The sequence below is a fragment of the Nomia melanderi genome, chromosome 8, assembly GCF_051020985.1.
Source record: "Nomia melanderi isolate GNS246 chromosome 8, iyNomMela1, whole genome shotgun sequence".
Lineage (NCBI taxonomy): Eukaryota > Metazoa > Arthropoda > Insecta > Hymenoptera > Halictidae > Nomia > Nomia melanderi.
In genome coordinates, this window is record NC_135006.1 from 1932583 (window position 1) to 1953528 (window position 20946).

At 31.0% G+C, this 20946-nt stretch overlaps 5 protein-coding genes across 12 annotated transcripts; 2 read left to right on the top strand and 3 right to left on the bottom strand.

Moving 5' to 3' along the window:
* The first annotated feature begins 1109 nt into the window (after positions 1-1109).
* On the top strand, positions 1110-7302 carry LOC116426535 (growth arrest-specific protein 1). 6 transcript variants are annotated; one of them, XM_076369956.1, is made up of 6 exons: positions 1178-1345; positions 1409-1610; positions 5335-5602; positions 6123-6328; positions 6469-6761; positions 6869-7302. In XM_076369956.1, exons 3-6 carry the CDS (start codon positions 5339-5341, stop codon positions 6871-6873), a joined length of 768 nt encoding a protein of 255 aa, XP_076226071.1. In that variant the 5' UTR covers positions 1178-1345; positions 1409-1610; positions 5335-5338; the 3' UTR covers positions 6874-7302. The 6 variants fall into 6 exon arrangements, with proteins under 6 accessions (XP_031831471.1, XP_076226071.1, XP_076226070.1 ...); XM_076369955.1 differs by lacking the exon at positions 1409-1610 and adding an exon at positions 3043-3186; XM_031975607.2 differs by lacking the exons at positions 1178-1345; positions 1409-1610 and adding exons at positions 2671-2819; positions 3043-3186.
* A 656-nt stretch (positions 7303-7958) lies between these two features.
* Rpn3 (regulatory particle non-ATPase 3) lies at positions 7959-10011 on the bottom strand. Its single transcript, XM_031975595.2, has 3 exons — positions 9843-10011; positions 8770-9598; positions 7959-8679 (listed from the first exon to the last, which is right to left on the bottom strand). The coding sequence occupies exons 2-3, from the start codon at positions 9586-9588 to the stop codon at positions 8008-8010; spliced, it is 1491 nt and encodes a 496-aa protein (XP_031831455.1). The 5' UTR covers positions 9589-9598; positions 9843-10011; the 3' UTR covers positions 7959-8007.
* Positions 10012-10027: 16 nt separating this feature from the next.
* On the top strand, positions 10028-14845 carry LOC116426524 (golgin subfamily A member 2). Of its 3 annotated transcripts, none has more exons than XM_031975580.2 (12): positions 10028-10171; positions 10991-11074; positions 11167-11613; positions 11697-11892; positions 11971-12278; positions 12381-12557; positions 12645-12863; positions 12934-13119; positions 13212-13463; positions 13550-13850; positions 14024-14221; positions 14375-14845. In XM_031975580.2, the coding sequence occupies exons 1-12, from the start codon at positions 10142-10144 to the stop codon at positions 14554-14556; spliced, it is 2580 nt and encodes an 859-aa protein (XP_031831440.2). In that variant the 5' UTR covers positions 10028-10141; the 3' UTR covers positions 14557-14845. The 3 variants fall into 3 exon arrangements, with proteins under 3 accessions (XP_031831440.2, XP_076226061.1, XP_031831439.2); XM_076369946.1 differs by lacking the exon at positions 10028-10171 and adding an exon at positions 10369-10719 and having other exon boundaries at positions 11974-12278; XM_031975579.2 differs by lacking the exon at positions 10028-10171 and adding an exon at positions 10370-10719.
* A 144-nt stretch (positions 14846-14989) lies between these two features.
* On the bottom strand, positions 14990-16512 carry Rpp30 (ribonuclease P protein subunit Rpp30). The gene is made up of 3 exons (XM_031975612.2): positions 15572-16512; positions 15259-15406; positions 14990-15130 (listed from the first exon to the last, which is right to left on the bottom strand). The coding sequence occupies exons 1-3, from the start codon at positions 16157-16159 to the stop codon at positions 15030-15032; spliced, it is 837 nt and encodes a 278-aa protein (XP_031831472.2). The 5' UTR covers positions 16160-16512; the 3' UTR covers positions 14990-15029.
* An 83-nt stretch (positions 16513-16595) lies between these two features.
* On the bottom strand, positions 16596-20894 carry Ssrp (structure specific recognition protein). The gene is made up of 14 exons (XM_031975581.2): positions 20634-20894; positions 20100-20285; positions 19645-19860; positions 19366-19541; positions 19144-19279; positions 18947-19050; positions 18734-18862; positions 18353-18644; positions 18085-18243; positions 17824-17973; positions 17566-17757; positions 17160-17423; positions 16969-17046; positions 16596-16897 (listed from the first exon to the last, which is right to left on the bottom strand). The coding sequence occupies exons 1-14, from the start codon at positions 20682-20684 to the stop codon at positions 16778-16780; spliced, it is 2253 nt and encodes a 750-aa protein (XP_031831441.1). The 5' UTR covers positions 20685-20894; the 3' UTR covers positions 16596-16777.
* Between the last annotated feature and the right edge of the window lie 52 nt (positions 20895-20946).

Consider the following 20946-nt stretch of genomic DNA (forward strand, 5'->3'; position numbering starts at 1 on the left):
TTCATGTCGTTCACTCCCTTGCTCTGCTCAGTGGATCGATTAACCGGTTCAATTTGTACTCAAACAGTTCATTTCCGGCGTGCTGTCCACCTCTTCTAGCTCGAAGGAGCGAAATTAAAGTTGAGAGTCGCAGGGACCAACTGAATGTGTTGGTGGTAGAGAATAGACGTAGTAAGGGGCCTGAAAGGGAGCCCGATGGAAGGCCGACACGGGAAGAAGGAGAAACGTAAGAAAGAACGGATCGCATCTAAATGCCGGACTGTTCGACGTCGCTCTGAGAAGGGTACGGATGAAGCCGGGGGAGAAGGGGATAGTGTTGGAACCAGGCTGGTGTCTCAATCAGCCAAGCAGGTTGGGGCACCTTGGACCCCTGTGGGTGGAGGATAGAGCTAGCAATGGAACTGAAACGAGTTCGCGGCTAAAACAAGTGCGTTGCACGATTAAACCCTTTGCACTCGGATGTTTTCCACTAGAAATATTTGAATATCTTCTGACGAGATAAAGACGATACTTTGTGGAACTAACTCGACGAGATCATACATACATTGAGAAACGAAGCTATTTTCTTTCAATATTTCTCAAACTGATGCATCATACGAAATATAATATTAAATATCAAATTTTATAGTATCACTGTATGAAATCAAGTGAGCAGCGTCGTTTTTTTTACAACTCATAAATTATTCGTGGATCCACGGATAGCAATTCGTGATTTTTTACTTTTTCCATGGTAATTCAAAAGGATGATTTTCACGATTCGAATAATATGCGAGTTTGAATATATACGTAAATTGGGAAATTACAAAATGTAACAATTTCTTCTGCACGCGTGTGAGTAGATTTTTGTACACAGATTTGAATTTTTATTTTAACGACAATGTAATTTAAGTGCGATTTGAAATTGTGTACTGAAACAGTTGTAAAATTGAATCAGGATTTTATTTCATTTATATTTGTTTGGATTATATTATTGTAATTAACGATAATAATCATGGTTGGCGAATAATGTAGTATTACGATTAATGTAAACTAGTTCTTTAAAGAAAGTTTAGTTTTGATCAGGACTCAACTCTATCAGTCCTCTCGGTCCCGGGCCTGTGGCTAATGGTGGGGGAACAAACGCGGCGCGCGCAGCTTCTCGACGCAGCGGGGCAGGCCGTCACAACTCAATCTAGTGTCTCGGTAACCGTGCGCTTGCGAGTAAGTTTCTCTTTTCTTCTCTTCTCGCGTATGGCATGTTATAATTCTTGACACGGAATCGCAGTTTTCATTCGTGGATTAGCTTGCTACTGGAATCTTAAACTTCAATCTTCTCGGCTATTAGAACAATGTGATTGTTCGCAAGGTTTGTACTAAAATATTTCTACTATCGATCTACGGAGCAATATCGGTTTTTCACTTTTCCTAGGAAGTGCGGTATGTTAATAATTATTCCTATATTTTTTGTTTGCTCGATATATAAACACACGATGATAACACAAGCACATTCAGGTACAATATATTTTATTATCTACACGTGTACATGTATATTTATATAACAAAAGACACAATTATTTAACAATGTCCAAAACATAAGTGAAAAATTGTGTTACTTCGACAACAAAAATAACGTAAGTAGTATTCGTTTCAATTTTATATAATAATAGTGGAATAGTGAAATCTAATTTTTTCAAAAGTATTTAATTATAAAAAAAAATTGAATATCAGTCGTGTTGCGTGCAGTTGTTCAAAACAATTTACTAGTAGTCCGACTGAAAAGCGTCACCGAGATAAATTGAATTACATCGGCGGTTCAGCGTTAATTGAGTATTAACTCGGTGATTTGTATCACTTGTTTCTTGGTCATGTCAAGCATGTGAATCACGTAGAGTCTTAATGTCTGCATTGATACGAGAGCCGATGTAAATATTATGCAACGCACGTTTTCCATCATCTTATATAGCCTGTAACAACTGAGCCATTCTATATGGAAAGCGCATATCTAACAAATAAATAAAAATTGTTAAAAATAAACAATTCTCTACTAACACATAAATACACTATTCAACATTCATCTGAACAAAAACGTATGACACTCGATCGTTAAATTAATACGATCAAAATTCCCTTTAATTGACTATCATTATTATTTCTATGTATTAAAGTACCATTTCATATTTCCTATAAAACTTTCCATAATTTACCAAATAATTCATAAATAATGTTCTTAAAGATCCTCGTACCATTTCCAAAAACATCGTTTCTAAAACTTTCATTAATCAAATAAAAACAAACAAACAAACACATACAATTCTGTTTCCTAATAAAAGCTGATTTACCATACGCGACAGTGCACGTTGCCTCTGTAAACAAAGATTACATACAATCGCCTTAAGCCTTACATTCAAGCATAAACACGAACGTGAAAGTGTTTGCCAGCTCCTCGAGTTCAATAAATAAAAACATTACTCGTCACACTCCACCCCACGGGTACGAGTATTTTTGATCTCCGTTCGTTCAGACGTTGATTCTACCGCGACGGACCGTTCTCACTCTAAGTAGCAACTTACCGCTGTACGATGAGTTTACTTGGGTTAAGAGCAGTCGCGGATCGAACATTTTGAAATGAGAGTTAAATCGATCCAGTCGCTGACCGATTCAATGTTTCCCCCGGCTGACATAAGATTTAAACTGGTGAGCAAAGCGAAGTTGACGATCACTGAAGGTCTATAGGGCTGGCCATCTGTCCCTCGTTGCCACGTCTGCGACGACTTGGTGGTCCATTTTGGGGCTGGTGCGCAACAGCATCGGCACTAGCGCTGGCAATGAAGCGCTCTCAGGTAGAATCTGCTCCCTCCCCCCTCCTTTTCTCTCACTATACCGTGTGCGCGCTAGCGCACGTGCTCCCTTCCCCTACCCCGCTTCTCGCATCCACCCGTGGCTTCTTACTTTTTTACTGGTATCGTTAGAGGAGCAGTAGAGAGTAGACCGGGAGAATGGTGAACCATGTTGTTCTAGTAGAAATTCTAATGATAACGCCAACACGATTCTGGATCACCGCAGGATACCCGCAAACGTTGAATTCACGGAGGGCTTCCAACGGAACCTACCACGTGGTACTGACGACGGAATGGTCGAAATGGGATTAGAATTGTTTAACGCATTGCTGACCGGTCACGAGTTAACTCCTGTTTGTATTTGCATTAGGTATTGAAATTTTTGAAACGCAGAACAATATTGTATATTGCAAAAGCAATATATTAACCCTATATGGGCCGAATCTTTGTTCATGATTATAACAATCATGCAGTACGAAATTAATAAATATCCGCATGTGAATACGAATTAACAATGCATTCAATAATTTTAATAATTTCATCAAACGAATATATTCTGTAACTTTCAAGTTGCAATGACATTAAACTCTCTCGCCTGAGCGTACGAAAGTTTAACTGATCACTTAATTTTATGCACCACTTTGAGTGCAAAATGAAGTAAATCAACAAGATGCCAATATACTGATATATGACTTCAAAGTTACATGAGCCTACAGAGGGTTAAAAGTTATAGAAAATGTATAACCAAAGTTTCATTTTAATTCATTATGTATAAATAAAGTATATTGAAGGTTATTTAAACTGGTTCACCTTCATATTTCATTACAGAATAATAACCGGTGACATGGAACAACTTCTGTGTAAAATTGCCGGTCAACAATGTGTTAACACTAGATTTACATTTATTGTACAGTTTATTCTATTGTTCTTAGAAAGATTGATGTTCGTCTGTTTAGATGTAGGAAATGAAATGTTTAAAAATGTATTATTAATAACCATAATCACGTAATTGAATCAATCAAAATCGACCGAAACATTTAGCAAATAATGTTTATAAAATTCAATATGAGTCAAGTTGACTCGTTCCGTAAATCTAGTGTTAACATGTTAAATAAGTTGACTTTTCTAAATTTTTCTATACAAACCCCAAAAGTGCATCTGTTGAGATTTCGATCATTCGAAACTTAGTTTGCGTATTACTGAAGCAATTTCTTTTGAAATTTCTTAGAGAAGAAGAGATCTATTATTTGTTCAATAATTGTAAAAGAAGAATTTAGGAATGGGTCATTTTGACCCGTATGATAGTTCTAGTGTTAAAGGCTGCTAGGACCGTTATGATTTTTGTATGATGTAAAAATTGAGAAAGCTATAAGAATTGTATTGTTTTTAGATTTGAAAAATAAAGTTTTAACTTTCACAGCGTTCTTGTAATGTTCGTTTGAGAAGGCGATGAAAATTATTGATTACTGCTCGCAAATTACAGCGCTTCGTTAAGAATAACAGCACTTCTTAGATTTTAAGAAGAAAGGAGAGCAGGAAGCGTTTGGGTCAGTAACGAATCGAATGCTTCATCTTTCGTGTCTTTAATGTTTTAATGATGATTTATTGTGAAGTCGAATAACATGTTTGAGTTGTCGGTTGTACAGAAAATAACTTCCTTTTCACGTGGTGTTTCAACCCTTAGGGTTGTACGTAAAATTCCTCTATCAACGAGAATGACAAACAGAGATCCGATTTATTTTAAGAATATCATGGTACGTTCCTCGTACTACGCATCTGTTGTATGGATCCACGAGCACTTCACAGCGCGACAGAATGCTCAAGTTACATTTACATCAGATACGGACTTTCCAAAGGCAAATGCAAATGCAAAGGCAAATAAGTATTTAAGCGGAGTAAAGAGCCTGTGTTCATTCGAAAATTTCATATGTATTGCGAAAATGTTTCCTGTGTCAACCCTTAGCACTCTAGATGGTTTTGTAATCTATCAGCAACTGCAACTAATTTTTATGGTATCTCTAGTGAAAATGAAAAATGCTAACATACCTTCGATCTTTTAATAAAAATGTAATAATTAATATTTAATATTTAATATAACTGGTGCAATATTGGAGCATACAGAGTTCAAAGGGTTAACACGTTCGCGGACAGTACAGATTTTAATGAGCTGCAAAAACAGACAGGCGATTTATTTTTTAAATTAATTGTCACATCTAAATTTTGATTACAAATAGAAGAGGCTTATAAATTTGAATGTTATAGCATTCATGTCATTTTCTATCATGTTGCAAATCAATGCTGTACCATTCACGTCCGCGAACCTGTTAAATGAATGGATGTTGTTATCAGTGCGTACCTACATACATATAACAGGCTAAAATAAAGAATATTTAAAAGTCAACTATTCTTACATCTCTGATTATTAATAAGAATTTGAAAAATTTAGATTATCCATTTATTTATCACCAATTGTTTATTAATTAATTGATTATCAAAAATATCGTTGATAATGTTTCAGAATAATGTCACGCTGGTGCGATCGATCGGCCATAGTCCTAACGGGTATGGTATTACTTAGTATGATAATGTGGAATACGGCTAAGAGCTCCATAATGAAGTGCGAACAGGCGAAAATGAAGTGCGCTTTCAGAACAGGCTGTGGCTCTGCTCTGCAACACTATCTTACAGGTTGCGCGCCCGTTCTCCAGGGCGACGATTGTTCCGAGGCATGCCAACATGCCCTCATTGCTCTTACAAGCACCGATGAAGGTCAGGATCTTATGACGGTAAATATTTTCTTATTTACATCTACTTTCTAATAATATGAAAAAAGGGAAACTTCGCGATGATCTCTTGCTGTTCGAGTAACTAAATCATTTGTCTACAACTTAGTCTTCGAAATACGAAAATTTCATTTCGCCGAAATGTCGACGGTCGTCGTCCGCAAAGGGTTAAACGTTAACCCCTTGTTCTACAACGAGTGAGGCTTGTGGTGAAGATTTACAACACGATTCAACGAATATATATATATATTATTACTCGGTTCATTCGGATTCGAAGTAAATATTATTCCCCTGTAATCAATTATTATACTTAAAAGGAAATGTAGGTATAACGTATGCTTAGAATTTTTCTCTTTTTCCAATAAATTATTAATGACAAAGTTGTAGTATCGATCAGAGTTGAGAAAGAAATCATAGGCCAAGGGGTTAAATAACAAGAAGTTATATAATTAAATTTTATAAAGATACGATTGAACGTACGATTTAAATGTCGTCGATAAAAATACAAATTATTTTTCCGTAGTGCGAGTGCGAGGACAAATTATGTTTACAATCGAAGCAGAGAGTTGAAATCTGCAGGTCTTCTGTGCAAATGGCCTTAAACAGGACTAGGGTGTCTTGCAGAGTTGCAACTTGGATTTGTAACGCGGATGCCCTTTGTCAGACTGCACTTTCGTACTATAACAGATATTGTAAGAACATGTTTCAAGGACGAAAGTGTACAAAACGGTAAACATGTTTTGAACCACTCTATCTCAGAATTAATTAGGAAAATGCATTTTACTTATGCGAGGAAAAAGAACATTAAATATTATATAAAATAAATGATGTAGAAATATTTGATTTACAAATTATTGAATAAACTTTAGGTGTAAAAATTCAATAGATATTCTTACAAGGCAAGAAAAAGCTGCAAAATTGAATACATGTCAATGCGATGGTTTCGAGGATTACGACTGTAGAGAAATTCATAGAAATATGAATTTACTCTGTTTTGGCAAAATACATCATGGTTATCATAATGTGAATACTGAGAATAATAAAAGTAACGAGTTACTAAGACCAACTATGACTCTTAGAGGGGATGCTGTTCAAACAATAATTGACAGAAGACTATTTTTACTGTCCCTAGTTATTTATCACATACTTAAAGCGAGACAAGGTAAGAATATTCAATCATAGTAACATATTTATTAATATCAGAATTCTCTACAAACACTTAATAATTAAACTAAGTTTTATAAATGATAACAAAATATTTTCTTCCAGACTGACAACTAAAACATATGCACAAGAATCTCCACAAGAGCAGTATTCCATGAAACCTATAACCAAAGATCTTCATCAATATTCAATCAAGTTTTATATACCGGTAATAATGAATTGCTATATTCTTCTATAAAAAATTTTAGTAGCTTCGTAAAGTAATTGTAAAGCTATAAATTTTTTATAAAATTTGTATAGAGGAAATCAATATGAAGGAAGGGAATCTTGTACAGTGAAAATATTGTATATTTAATTGTATTATAGTAAATGTAACTGAATCATTTATTATAGGTCTTTAGTTGTAGGTGAGTTCTATTTATGAATGCATGGTAATGTAAATATCTATGTAATGGAAAATGGTTTTCTATTTCCTTTTTTTTTCATTTTATATATTTATACGTTTCAAAGAATTATAATGTGTGATATTTTTTAACAAACACCATTTCAAAATTTATATCAGATTACGATATTAATTCAGATATTTAAAAATGACTGATCGTTAATGGTTTGTTAATATTGAAAATTAAAAAATTTTTTTATGTAAAAAAACTTAAAAATTTGTATTTTGAGTTAATAGTTACCAAAAGAATAAAACGTTAATTTTAATAATTAAACTTTGTTACTGCGACTTTGTGGGTATACGTGTTTTCTTTTGAATAATTTCTACTTTTCAAACTCGTGAAAGTCTGACACACATCTGTTTATCCAAGTGTTCAATTTAAAAACGAAAAGACATGTAATGCTCATTATGAAAATAAGTATAAAACATTTGTAATTAAATATTCTGCTGTGAAATCATTAAAACCTTCAAAATTAAACATATTTAATTTTAATAGATAAGTTATGTGTTTTAAATATATACAGTGATAAATATTATGTCACTGAGCCAGCCACTGTAGCCATATATTCTACAAGCAATGTTTAAAGAATATATTTGAAAGAGATTAGTGCAATTTACGTTTTCTTATTCCTTTATAAAAAAATATCCTATGAAAAAATTCCTTTGTATTAAAATTTTCTGAATTTTTACGATGTTATAGCAAAGCTTTTGCTATTAAACATAGTACAAAGTATAAGAAAGTGTAACTTTAAGTTCCTGACAAATTGCTTTATTAATGAAATGTATCCAAAAAATGAACATTTTAAGGAAATCCATCATCGTCCTCCTCTGCCATTTCCTTAGCAAGTTCCAAGTCCTGTTGTTCCCTTTCTCTACGTTCCTCTGCTGATTCGAGATCCTTTCCATATGACTTTGGAGGATATCTCATTGCCTTAACACTCTGATTATGTAAATCTAAGCAGAACGTGATTCTCTGATGGAACGCGAGTAATGGCTCTTTAGTACAATACAAATCAGTAGTCTCTTTACTACGCATATATCCATTTTCTGGTTCCAAAGTAGCTTCAATCACACCATCTCTAATAGCTTTAGCTACGATAAATTCTGCGTCGACGCTTGAATCTAAACCTAATTTCTTTGTAATATCTGTAGGAGAAATTCTGGAATAGGAAAGTCCAATCGATCTAATCGCAGTTTTAATAACATTATGTCTCAGTCTGAGAATCAGAGTGAATGTGTGATCCGCTCTGAATTGTGGACCAAAGTTTTCTAAAACTTCTCCAAAACGTTGCAGATTTCCTAAACGTACAGCTTGCGTTAATTGAAAGTATGGAGCTAAAGCACGACGCATTGCTGCTTGGCGGAAAGTTTGACGTTCAGGAATATCACCAAGTAAAAGTTCCACTGTTACAGCCAATTTTTGAACTGTCTGACGGAAACCTACCGCAGTGCTTTGCGGAGCCTTTCTAAGAGCCTATAATAAAGACAATACACAAATTAGATTATCATCATATTGAATATTAATAACAATTAATAACAAGCAGTAATGGAAAACAAAACACACCTGTACCAAATACTTGTGCGCAGCAGAGTATTCTAATCTAGCTGCTTTGATACGTCCTAAGTAATACAAGAATCTAGCCCATTCGTTGTTACTAGCAGACTCTGGGAACGTTGATTTCAGTACAAGTTTATCTGCTTGATCATACAAATTGTAATGTAAGTAGTTCCTTAATAAGCAATTAATCAATACTGCTTGACCCTCAAAGTCATTTCTCAATGTAGCAGTTCTTAATCTTAAATGCAACAATCCTCTAATTTTATCCAATCTTCCAACTAATTCGTATGCTCTTGAATAATAGAAATAACATTTTGCAGCAATTAAATCAATTGTACGCCGATTCTGTGCAATAATTTTTTGTAACAATGCTTCCGCGCATAAAACTGCTTGCTCATACTTTCCAGTATCAATTAAGCGCATGAGAACTAATAAACGAATATAAGCATCAATTTCTGGTAATGGACTTGACGTAGATGGACGAAGTTTTTGAGTTTCTTCTACTTCGATGGAATCTTCTAATCGTGACAACAATGCCTCGCGTTCTGAACATGGTTTTGTATAGAAACTTACAATTATTCCACGTAAAACATTAAAGTTTAACCTACGACGCGTGGTTGGTAATGTACGCAATACTCTTAAAATGAAACGAGGTTCTTTGCTTTGCACAGCTTTTTCTATCTGACGAGCATGTTCACGGACATCATGAATCGTTTGTAGATCAATATCCTTTTTGTCACAGACATCACCATCACCATTTTGACTTTCTGGAGAAATTATATCTACATCCATGGCTTCAGGATTTCTAGCTGGAGGCACTCCCATTTTGACTGATCTAAAGAAATATATCTATATATGTACGTTGCAATACTTTTGACGAAGAAAAATATATAAAAAAAAATTTTGTAATATAACTTTACGATGAGTAATGTACAACAAAAATATCTTAACTAATTCATACTCGAATTTTGTAATTCGAAATTTTTCTCTTTCATTTTAAAGAATTTCGTGCATCCTTGATTCAAGTAATTTCAAATGTTACTTAATAAATACTATAAAGTACAGTAATTAAAATTTACCTTTGTATCAAAATTTTTAGCAACCACAACTTCTTCCAATAACTACAATTTTACGTTTTCATCAAACCAATTCACAGTCACGCATTACTAACTAACCAGTCAACAGGACAAATTAAAATGTTCCTAAGTATTAGAGTATTCCGTTGCTTGATTCAGAGATGTCTAACTTTCCTCATGCTAGTAAATCAGAAACATCATTCCTCCCCTACTACTTTTATTCAAAGAGCTGCTCGAAATTGAGCAGTTTAATGTAGTGTTTAACACAACAGATAAAAGTAGTATAGAGAGGGTAACTTTTCATGAGCGAAGTGTCTCCAGAATGCCCGCAGGTATCGATTTATACACTCTTAACATAATTGAACAACTTCGAATTGCATCGAAAACTCAAGCATACAGAAGTTGTCGTTTCACTACATGAAAACTCTCCATCCTTTTTATCCGGAATCATGCTTCAAGGCTACCAAATTTGAAAATGAATATTGAACATTTTGGCGAAAGTTTTATTTTTATTAGATTGTGTTTTCAAAAATTCATAAATAACAGGACACCAACAACGAGAAAGAAAGAAATAAACAAGACGAAGACAAATCATATATTTTTAATAATATTGAATTTTCTGGTAGATGGCGTAGTGTGAACATCACTTTTATTTATTCACTTCACCATTCTATCATCAATCTCAGTAAACAGTTTTATCAATGGAGAGGAAAAACTGATTAGGCATGAGATAACCTCGATTTTGAATACAATATTTTTAATAACGATGATGTAAATACTTGTGCTAAAACGCAATCAAGAGGTTCAGTTGTTAATTTTTGTGTAATACTTCAAAATGAATTTAAGTAAAACAGAAAAGTTACTGGCTGCCAAGAAAAAGGTATTGCTTTTTTGAAACACTGACAGCTACGTAAATAATTACATACCGGTTATACGTTATGAAGAATTCCAATTTTTCATCATATCATGTGATAATTGTTCCCCATGCATTCATTGCACAAGGAAAATATATATTTATTCGCCGTTTAATCTATTTTAAGACATGTGAACCTGTAGGTTATTCTAACTGTCAAATATTTACTTCAATCGTCTGTCAGTTAGAACAACTTCATAATCGCAGAACTTGTGTAAGAACTTTTGCCTTTTTTTAGCTCAGAGAATTTCAACTACATAAAATGGCACAGGATGGTTCTATAAAACAAAAACATCATTCTGTGGATATCCCATCTTCACAGGTATCTCACAAGATTTCTCATCTTTACCAATAATACTTACAATATAGACATTAAATATTAAATTAATCTTTTTAATTAATTTATACCATCAGAGCACAGAAATTAATAAATCAGATCTTGAAACTAATAATACAATATCTACATTGGAAGATACTGCAAATAATATATCTATTTCTGATCAAAATTTTCAAAAGAATGAAACAATATCTGCAGATAATATAATACATACACAAAATATTATAAACCATGAGGATTCACACAGTTCGGTGGAAGAAACTACTAAACCTGTACAAGATACAATACAGGTTAAATTAAAGTCAAACATTGAAAATGAAATAGAGTTAAATGATTTTCCAAAAGTACAAAAAGAACATCTTTTGGAAATGGCATCTGCAGTTGCAGATGTTTTAACAAATGATTCAGAACATACTGAAACAACTCTAGATTGTGATCTGATGTGTCGTAATCAATTTTTGAGTTCCTATTTGGAAGAGCAGAAGAAAATTGTTAATGAGCTACACATAGAACTTAGTAAATCTGTAAATATATTTATATCGTTGTATTGCTTATTTATTAATTTTTGTATTAAATCATGATTTTAATTAAACCTTTACCCAATTAGCATAGTAGAGTCGAGGAATTAGAATCTAAATTAGAAGCAAAAGAATTAGAATTCCAAGGGAAATTAGTACGCGAAGTGAATCCCTTGAAAGAGCAACTACAAATTCATACTCAAACTACTGGAATCTTAATAGCAGAAAAAGCAGAACTCACTGCAGCTCTTAGTCAAGCTCAACAAAGTAATAGACAAAGTAAAGGTTTGTTTTTACATTTACTAAATCTATAAAAATGTTAATGTTATGTTTAAAAATAGATAAAGATAACACATTTTTTAGAAGAGATAGAAGAACTAATGGGAAAATTAAAAAATTCTCAAGTACGTATAATTGAATTAGAAAAAGAAACATCTGTTTTAAAAACTGGTAATGATGAATTAAGAAAAAATTGTCAGTTGTTGCAAACTGAATATGAATCTCTAGAAAAAAGGTTTTTGGAATTGAAAAAAGAAAAAGAAGATTTAAATTTAGAGGTATCTGAAATGAAACAAAAATTGAATCTGAAGAAAACCGAATTAATTGCTGTGCAGCAAGAACTTAATGAAAAAACAGCATTACTTTCATTGAGTGAACTTAGAATACAGCAGGTAATAATAATAATAATAAACAATACTATTCAATATTATGAACTTATTATATTATTAATGGAAGAAATGGATTAAAACGGTTAATTTTGTTCTTTTTTATAGATGAAAGGTACTACACCTACAGAAGAAGAAAAACATGCAGTGACTGTTTTAGAACAGGAATTGGCACACACTAAAGAATCTTTGAAAGTTGTTAATACTGAAAAAGATGAAGCTAATAAACAATATCAAAATTATGTTAAACAGTTAGATATGCAACAAGCTAAATTAGTAGATGAGGTATATTTCACGATAAAATTTTATGTTACAAAATTATTATAAAATAAAAAATTTGTACTGTTAAAATGCTTATTATATTTTTTATAGATTCAAAAACAAAATCTGATTATAGAAAATTTACAATCGAGAGAACAAAGTTATGTACAAAGGTTGTCAGAACTTGAGCAACAATTACAACAAGAAAAAGAAAAATTAGAAAATCTGTTGCCTTTACAAACTCGTCAAGATGAAGTAGATAATTTACTGAGAAACATAGACGAACTTACATTAGAACAAGAAAGATTTCATATTATACTCTCTGAAAAGGTTAAATATATTTATAAACATTGTAATAAATTTGAGTTTACGGGTATTAATTAAAGTTTTTTGTACTCAGGATTCGCAAATTGAAATGTTAACGAAAGATATAAACGATCTACGTGAAATCAGTAATAACGAGGCTGAAGTGGCAAAGTTAGCAAATGCTCTTGAAAGTGAACAGTTAGGAGCATCCAGAGCACTTCATCAGAATCGGCAATTAAAAGAACAATTGACTGATATGGAAAATGCTTTTGTTTCCCTAGTAAGTCTATTTCTATAACTAAAATATTAATTAAATTTTCATTTTATTTAACAAAGAAAGGACTTATGGAAAACTTTAAATTGATGTTTAAGAGCAATGCAAAATTAGACTTAACGGAACAGCTTCAAGCAGAGCGTTCAATTGGACGTAAATTAAATGCCCAGTTAAATAATATAGAAACTGAATTAGAACAATTCAAAGGAAAACTAAAAGAAAAAGAGGCAATACTTGAAGACCTTGAAAAAGAAAGACTGCAGAACGCTCAAATAGCAGATCAGATGCAACATTACCAAGCGCAGTCTCATCATGTTGATACTTTCCAACGAGAACTTCAACATGCTTTGGTAAATAATTACTTATATATTTATTTAATTATTACATGCGCGAGCATGAAATATCAATTTCAAACTTTTATTATTATTTTTTTTAGATCACTATAGAAAAATTAGAGAAAGAGAAGCAAGATCTTATAGAAGTACTAAAAGAGAAAGACCAAACCAGTATTTTATCTGAAATAGATTCAACTGCTATAGATGCTAACAATGAATCTAGTACGATACAAGATACAAATCCAGAAGAATTAGAAGGATATAATACATTAGTACCAGAGCCTATAAAACAATTGGAACAGAGATTCAAACAAACAATGGAACGAGTAGCAGAACTAACCGAAGAAAAGCAAAAGCTTGAACACCTTGTGTTACAATTACAAAGTGAAACAGAAACAATAGGTATACATTTTTTAAGAAAACATTGCTAATACTGAAATTCTTTAAGAAATTTTTTTAAGAACATTTTAACATTTTTTAAGAAAACATTACTAATACTAATACTAATTCCATCCATATTAAAATTCACATATTATAAATATTCAATATATAAAATTTGAAAATTATTCCTTTAGGAGAATATATAACTTTGTATCAAAAGCAAAGAGCAGTTCTTCAAAATAGGGCACGAGAAAGAGATCAAATATTCCGAGAGTTGCTTGAACAACGAAATCAACAACAAGAACAACTTCATAAACTAAAAGTTTTGGTTAGTGATTTCCTTAGAAAAGAATATATTCATTCTAATGGGGCAGAGCATATAATACAATCAGGTACACTTTTTATAACTATGATATAAATATAATACTGTAATAGTGCTTTTGCATGTTATAAGAGTAAATTATAAAAAATTATTTTTCATGTTGCAAAAATAAATACTATAATAACAGAGTAGAAATCGTACACAATGAATTTTATATTTTTAGAAGTGGATGGTAATGACATTTCCGCGAAAACAAAAGAAAAGAAGGAATCCAAAATAGAAAACAAAAGTGTTTCCGAGTTACTGGATATTTTAACAGAAATAAAAGATTGCAAGGACTCATGCTTGTTTCAGCCGAATTTCCATCCTTGTCCGTGGTGTTCTGGAAAGTTATTAACAGTTTAAAAAATATGGTGCATGGAATACTATATAATACAGAATTTTTAATTAACAACGGTTTGTAGTATACAATTGTACATAAGATATGTAATGTCTATAATTTGTAAATGTGCGAAATGTTTTCTTGAAAACAACTGTTCTTTAAAAACTACATTTTAATGGAAATGTAATTTTAACTTAACAATATTTCTTTAAAAAGTAGTAAATAAGTAAACTCTCTTCTAAAAAGTTAAAACTGGAAACAATTTTTGCCTTAAATATTCTAAATAAAAACTGCATTTAATTATATCTACTTATAAAATGTTCCCTCAATATCTTTAGAATATAGTTTCATGATTTTCAGCAGAAATATTTAACATAATTTATTTATTATGAAATATTAAATAATTATTGAACATTTTTTTAAATTATTCCAATAAATTCATGAATACATTGAAAATATATATGATGCTTTCTGTTTATTTTTTTATAAACAATGTTTACAATTTCAATTTTTTTGAAAATCCCTCATTATTTTCTGTAATATCTGTTTTCTTATCTTCTTCAATTATGAATGCTGCTTTCCCCCTGCGTCTTCTTTCTAAAAAAATGACCCAAAATAATAATAAAAATAATATTAAATAACTATACAAAAATGTATGTTAGAATAAAAATTATTGTTTCTTTGAAATGTATAATTTAATTATAGATGTATATATAAATATATACCTGCTTTTAAAAGGATTTTTTTACATTGATTTGATATTGATGCTTTGGCTTTCACTTCATTCAACCCAAGGATACGTGATAAATTAATTAAATCATAGGGGTTTCTAATTACTGTGACATCATTGGCACCACTTGATAATATAACATTCTGCAAAAAATTGTATTAAATTAAAATTCTTTTATTTGTTAAAAAACTTATAGAAGTATATAATCTATAAAATTATACTACATATTTAATAATACTTGTATTAATAACAATATTCTTTATTATTTTGAAAAAGAAATTGCTTGGTAAATATTAATATCAACATACCTTACTCTTTCCATATGTATAAAACAGGTGTGAATAGTGTATGGTAAGTTTTCTAGATTCTACGTTTATCAGATCTACATATTGAATTTCAAAATGTACTCCCCTTTCAGTGGCTTGTTTATGTAGTTTTCTGTTAAGTTTGAATGTCGTAGAAGATGCTTTCAAAGTAATTATATCACAATTTAATTGAGTACATGCAAATTGTAATGCATTTTGTGTTTTCGGAGCAAAAGCATACAAATCATACTTTTTTAAATCTGCACAATGATTTAATATATGTGTTTTCGCTGGATCAGAACAAAAAAATGTAATTCGGTTAAAAATTGTTAATTTCCCATTAAAGTCTTTTCTTATGCTTTCTATATCAAATGCATTTGGAATGATACTCTGAGGTGCTTCTCCTTCATCAATTTTCTTTTTCTTTTTCTTATCTGGTACAACGGTACTTTCATCCAAATTAGTGTTCAATGCGATCGTTTTAAATCCAAATTCATGTAATTTTGACAAAAAAGAATATAAACTTTGTGTCCCATTCGCTGATTTATTTACACATAAATCATAAAATCCTATAGTTCGTCTAATATCCATTTTGTGGAATATATTAAATTTAAATAAAAGGACTCGTAGCAACAAACTGTGAATTAAGCTAAAAATAAATTCATTTGAAAAATGAAATCAAATTACCTAAATTAAAAAATTTATCTATTCATATTTGGATTTTTCTTTTAGGTTATGTTCATTATCGAAAAGAAAATCTTAACCCAAACTACAACTGTCAAACTTTTACTTGCTAGTGCAACTTCCTCTCACATAGATTAAATAGTTTTTGTTGCTAATTGAACTTTTAAAATCTATTTTGGTATATTTTCAAAACTAATAATAAAATATTTATGTACATTTATTTATAAATACATCAAAATTTTATTATACAATATTCTAATAATACCTAAAATTAATACCTATTAATGATTACTAATTTCTGATTTCCTAATGAAGAATGCAGATTGATTATAATTTACTCGAATTATTAATTATTAATGATTTATTTCTTAAAAATACAAATATTTTAAAAAATTAAATAAATTGCAGTAAGGCAAATACAAATATAACATAATTTTATAGTTCAAAAACCATTAAGTTTCAGACATATTTTAATATTTCCTGAAATACTAACAGTACATTCTTATGTACAATGATTCTTATCAACTAATCGCTTTCCTTAGATTCCGCATCGCTAGATTGCGGAGTATATTCGATAGATTCTTCATCGCTACCTTCATCGGATTCATCTTTTTTTTCCTTCTTTGGTTTCTTATCATCATCATCCTATAAACAAATAAGTTTATATTAAAATTATCAATAGATTGCATGAAATAATTAGATAATAAAATTATTACCGCACTACGTTTTTCTCCTCTTTTCTTTCCCTTGTTTTCGTCACTATCTTCATCTGAACGTTTCTTTTCTTCCTTTACCTTTATTAAAAAAGGGCATACATTTATCTGAATTTTTTTTATTATTTTGATATGCTGAAGCTACCCCCAAAATATTTCCTACTTATTCGGGGACGCCCTGTATATGAACATACCTTCGTATCTTCATCGCTGCTACTATCAACATCGCTAATATATTCTTTGCTCTTGAAAGAATTTCCTGACACTTGTTTAGTAGGAGATTCCTTCTTCACTTCTTTCTTTTTTCTTTCTACTTTTTCTTTCTTTTCTTTCCCTTGACCACCTGCTTGACCACCTGCTTGACCACCTGCTTGACCATCTCCTTTAACATTAGCTTCATACTCTTTCATTGAAGCTGTGTATTCCTTCTTTGCCTTTGCTGCTTTCTCCTCCCATTCCTAAATAATTTATTTAGAATAGAAAAGGTAAAGGATAGTAAAAGTTTATAACATCTACTTAGACATTACTTAATGCGATAGGCTGATTATTATTCCATATAATAACAACAGATAAAGACCAAATGAAATCATATATTCTTACAGATTTGTCTTTAAGTTCTCTCCACATTTCCCCTCCTTTTTTGGCAATTTCTGTAACCGCAATGCCCGGATTATCTGCTTTGATCTTTTCTCGAGCACTGTTTAACCAGATCATGAACGCCGTCGGGGGTCGTTTAGGTTTGTTCGCATCTTTTTCTGCTTTCTGCTTCCTAGGTTTTCTCGGTTTCTCTGACTACAAAATACAAATTTTATATTGTCGAATTAATTTAACATTTACCATTTAATATTTAATAGGTACCACTGTTTTAGCTGATTTTGGTTTCTTTTCTTTCTTCTCTTTCTTCTCCTTTTTCTCTTTCTTTTGACTTTTTCCAGATGCATCAGAATCATTTTCGCTTTCAGATGTATTAGGATTACTATCGTACTCTTCTGCTACATCACTCTCATCCTAAAAAAGAAGATATGCGCGTTACATGTGTAAATAAAGTAATTTTCCTCAAAAGTTTGAACCCTAAAAAACAAATCATTTAAAATAAATTGTATTCTATTAAAATCGCACTTGATTAGGATTGAAATCTTCATCAGTGGATTCGTCTTCAGAATCTTGATTATCTTCCGCATCTCTTTCTTGCGCCTCAGCTTTAACTCTTGCCAAATATGCATCTGGTTCATCTTCTTGATCGCTATCACCAAAGTCATTATCGTAACTCAATTTGTCCTATTACAAAAACAATATTTTTATTATTCTTTGTTACTCTTCAACTTAGTACTTAAGTATTAAACTTAGTACTTAAGTACTTAAATACTAAACTTAGTATTTTACTTACGCTCTTGCCTCTATTTTTAACGCGTAATTTCTTTGAAGTAATAAAATCAAACAATTTCCCATATTCCTCTTTCTCAATGCTACTAAATGTGTGAATAACACCGCTAGTTAATTCAATTTCAAAATCGAAAGATCTGGTAGAGCCTCCACCACGAGCAAAATTTACAGACGCTATTTCTTCAAAGCGAATATGAATCGGTGGTTTATGAACATAAATGAATCCTCTTTCCAAAGGATAGAGGTAACCTGCGGCTGCTTTGAAGGAGCAACTAATCGCAAGAGCTCCAGAATGACTGCAAATAAAGAAAAATAAAAAAAAATTGAAGTATTACTATTTCAATACATATTACATGTGTCCTGATATGTATATAGATATGTTTACCTCGAGAAATTACCAGGACCAGTAATTTTTCTGTTAATTATAACTTTCATTACTTTTCCTAATACTTCATACGTTGGTCCTGATAACTCTTTTGTTAATTTGTCTTCATACTTGTCTTTCAATTCTTTCCTGCAAATAGAACAAGATACTAAAATCTTTCATATAAATTTTAAATTCAGTTTCTAAGTAGTAATGAAGCTTTGTTTTACATACTCAGAGAAAGGCAATTCGATAGATGTTTCTTCTTCTTGATTAAACAATAATACCAAATAATGATAACGAGTTTGACCCTGCTTAATTGGTGGATCCAAGCTGACCTGAGACGATATAAATGACAATAAAAGAGTTGATAATTAGAAAATTGAAAACAAAAAAAACAGGAAAATATATTATGTTCAAAAATCACTCACCACAAAATACATTTGCCTACTATCTTTATGTGGTAAAAGGAAAAGCCTTAAAACTGTTGACATTGGAATTTTGTAATCAAAAGTTTTACCATGCAATTGGAAGAATGACTGAAATATTTTTATGTCATAGCGACCACTGAAATGAAAAAAGTTTCATTGAGCATATAGAGGACTCAATATGTAAATTTTAAATAAATATATAGATTGACTGTAAATGTTTACCGAGGTGTAAGACACTGAATTTCTCTAAATATAGCAATGGCATCTCCACTGACACTAATAACAGAAGCTTTGTCCATAACTTGTTGATGGAATGCTTCTACAGGATCCTGATCTACGCTATCACTAACTGGAATATGAAATCTCATTTCCATTAAACTTACAGGTGCATCGTCATTCTGAAAAGTTATTGATATATAAAGATCACACGTTTATAAAGTATGTGTAACATATAATAATAATTTTTATCTGTAGTATAAGATATAATTTCTTTCAAGTTACCTGATGAAATTCTAATGTAACTTCATTTTTCCCAGTATTACATTGAGACACATCATACAATGGAATTTCAAATGCAGTGTGATGACCAACATCAAAACTCAAAACAGAACCATTAAACCTGGCTGTACCCCAATTCCAACCTTTCAAACTGAGTTCTTTTTCTAACATATCTTTCTTATAATTTTGTAGAAAGAACTTAGCAATTTTTTCTTGATCCTATATAAAAATTATTAGTTATAATTTAACTATAATTATACATTTTGTTGGCATAATAAATTGTATACTACTAGTAAAGTATCTACCTATGTGTATACTATTTACTTGAAAATTTTTCTTTCTAGTACTTTTAATATGTTATTATTCAACTTTTACATTTATATATATAAATACAAAAAGCCAAAGAAAAGCAAAGTAGTTTAAACCATTTGTTGTTTATTTTAAAGATTTTTACTTACCGCATCCTTAAAACCACGAAATCTATGTAAAGTTCCATTCTTTAGAAATATACGCAAACCCCAAGTGCCAATGAATTTCTGATAATTTACCATTTCCATGTCTGACGCTGAAATTTGCTCCACTTTGCCTGTTTTCTGATTTTTGAAAATTATGTGCTGATCTGTTAATTTTAGTCGTCCTGGAGTCTATACGAATAAATTAGTAAACAAATCAACCAATGTATATATAATTACACTTGTAACATTAACCAAATATAATATATAAATAATAACTATATACGCAATTATTATTTATATTTAACAATAGCAATAAAACGTAATTACAAAGATAATAGTATAAGAAAAATAGAAATAAATGTAAAAAATATCAAACGTACAATTTTTGTTATACATTCTAACCCCAAATACTTATAAAATTGAATTATATAAATAATAAAAACAACATGAAATTTATGAAATTTACAAAGAGAAAAGTGTTACTGAAGAAAATAACATTTATTAATAACTACAAATTTTAAATAATATGCAGTTTACCATTGCTCCTTTCACTTCTGCAATTACTTCTGGATATTCCAAGAAATCCATTTTTGAATTTGTGTATCTACAACCTGCTTATTATTTTAGTTTATTACTTAATACTTAAATGCATAACCTTTATTTCTACTATTTTTACAACAAAGAGTGTTTGGTACTGCTCAGAACAACTTAAAACAGAAGTCCACGCGACAGTCACGACAGCGTGCCAGGGTTATTCCTTTCAAAATTTTTCCGCGAACGTACAATTGCTTTAAACCACGAACTAAAAAGTAAATAGATTGTAATAGAAGTTTCAAAAGGATTGTTCAAT

What these genes read in the sequence shown, in the direction of transcription:
- LOC116426535 (XM_076369955.1), top strand. Translation starts at nt 3,110, where the DNA reads ATGGTCGAAATGGGATTAGAATTGTTTAACGCATTGCTGACCGGTCAC. An exon ending in AAGGTCAGGATCTTATGACG is followed by an intron (nt 5,603 to 6,122) that starts GTAAATATTTTC and finishes ATTTTTCCGTAG; the next exon opens with TGCGAGTGCGAGGACAAATT. An exon ending in GGACGAAAGTGTACAAAACG is followed by an intron (nt 6,329 to 6,468) that starts GTAAACATGTTT and finishes AATAAACTTTAG; the next exon opens with GTGTAAAAATTCAATAGATA.
- Rpn3 (XM_031975595.2), bottom strand. Translation starts at nt 9,588, where the DNA reads ATGGGAGTGCCTCCAGCTAGAAATCCTGAAGCCATGGATGTAGATATA. An exon ending in CGCACAAGTATTTGGTACAG is followed by an intron (nt 8,680 to 8,769) that starts GTGTGTTTTGTT and finishes TCTTTATTATAG; the next exon opens with GCTCTTAGAAAGGCTCCGCA.
- LOC116426524 (XM_031975579.2), top strand. Translation starts at nt 10,675, where the DNA reads ATGAATTTAAGTAAAACAGAAAAGTTACTGGCTGCCAAGAAAAAG. An exon ending in AAGTGAAACAGAAACAATAG is followed by an intron (nt 13,851 to 14,023) that starts GTATACATTTTT and finishes TTATTCCTTTAG; the next exon opens with GAGAATATATAACTTTGTAT. An exon ending in AGAGCATATAATACAATCAG is followed by an intron (nt 14,222 to 14,374) that starts GTACACTTTTTA and finishes TTATATTTTTAG; the next exon opens with AAGTGGATGGTAATGACATT.
- Rpp30 (XM_031975612.2), bottom strand. Translation starts at nt 16,159, where the DNA reads ATGGATATTAGACGAACTATAGGATTTTATGATTTATGTGTAAATAAA. An exon ending in ATACATATGGAAAGAGTAAG is followed by an intron (nt 15,407 to 15,571) that starts GTATGTTGATAT and finishes AATTTTTTGCAG; the next exon opens with AATGTTATATTATCAAGTGG. An exon ending in AAAAATCCTTTTAAAAGCAG is followed by an intron (nt 15,131 to 15,258) that starts GTATATATTTAT and finishes TCATTTTTTTAG; the next exon opens with AAAGAAGACGCAGGGGGAAA.
- Ssrp (XM_031975581.2), bottom strand. Translation starts at nt 20,684, where the DNA reads ATGGATTTCTTGGAATATCCAGAAGTAATTGCAGAAGTGAAAGGAGCA. An exon ending in CAAAATCAGCTAAAACAGTG is followed by an intron (nt 17,758 to 17,823) that starts GTACCTATTAAA and finishes TGTATTTTGTAG; the next exon opens with TCAGAGAAACCGAGAAAACC. An exon ending in GCAGCGATGAAGATACGAAG is followed by an intron (nt 17,047 to 17,159) that starts GTATGTTCATAT and finishes TTTTTAATAAAG; the next exon opens with GTAAAGGAAGAAAAGAAACG.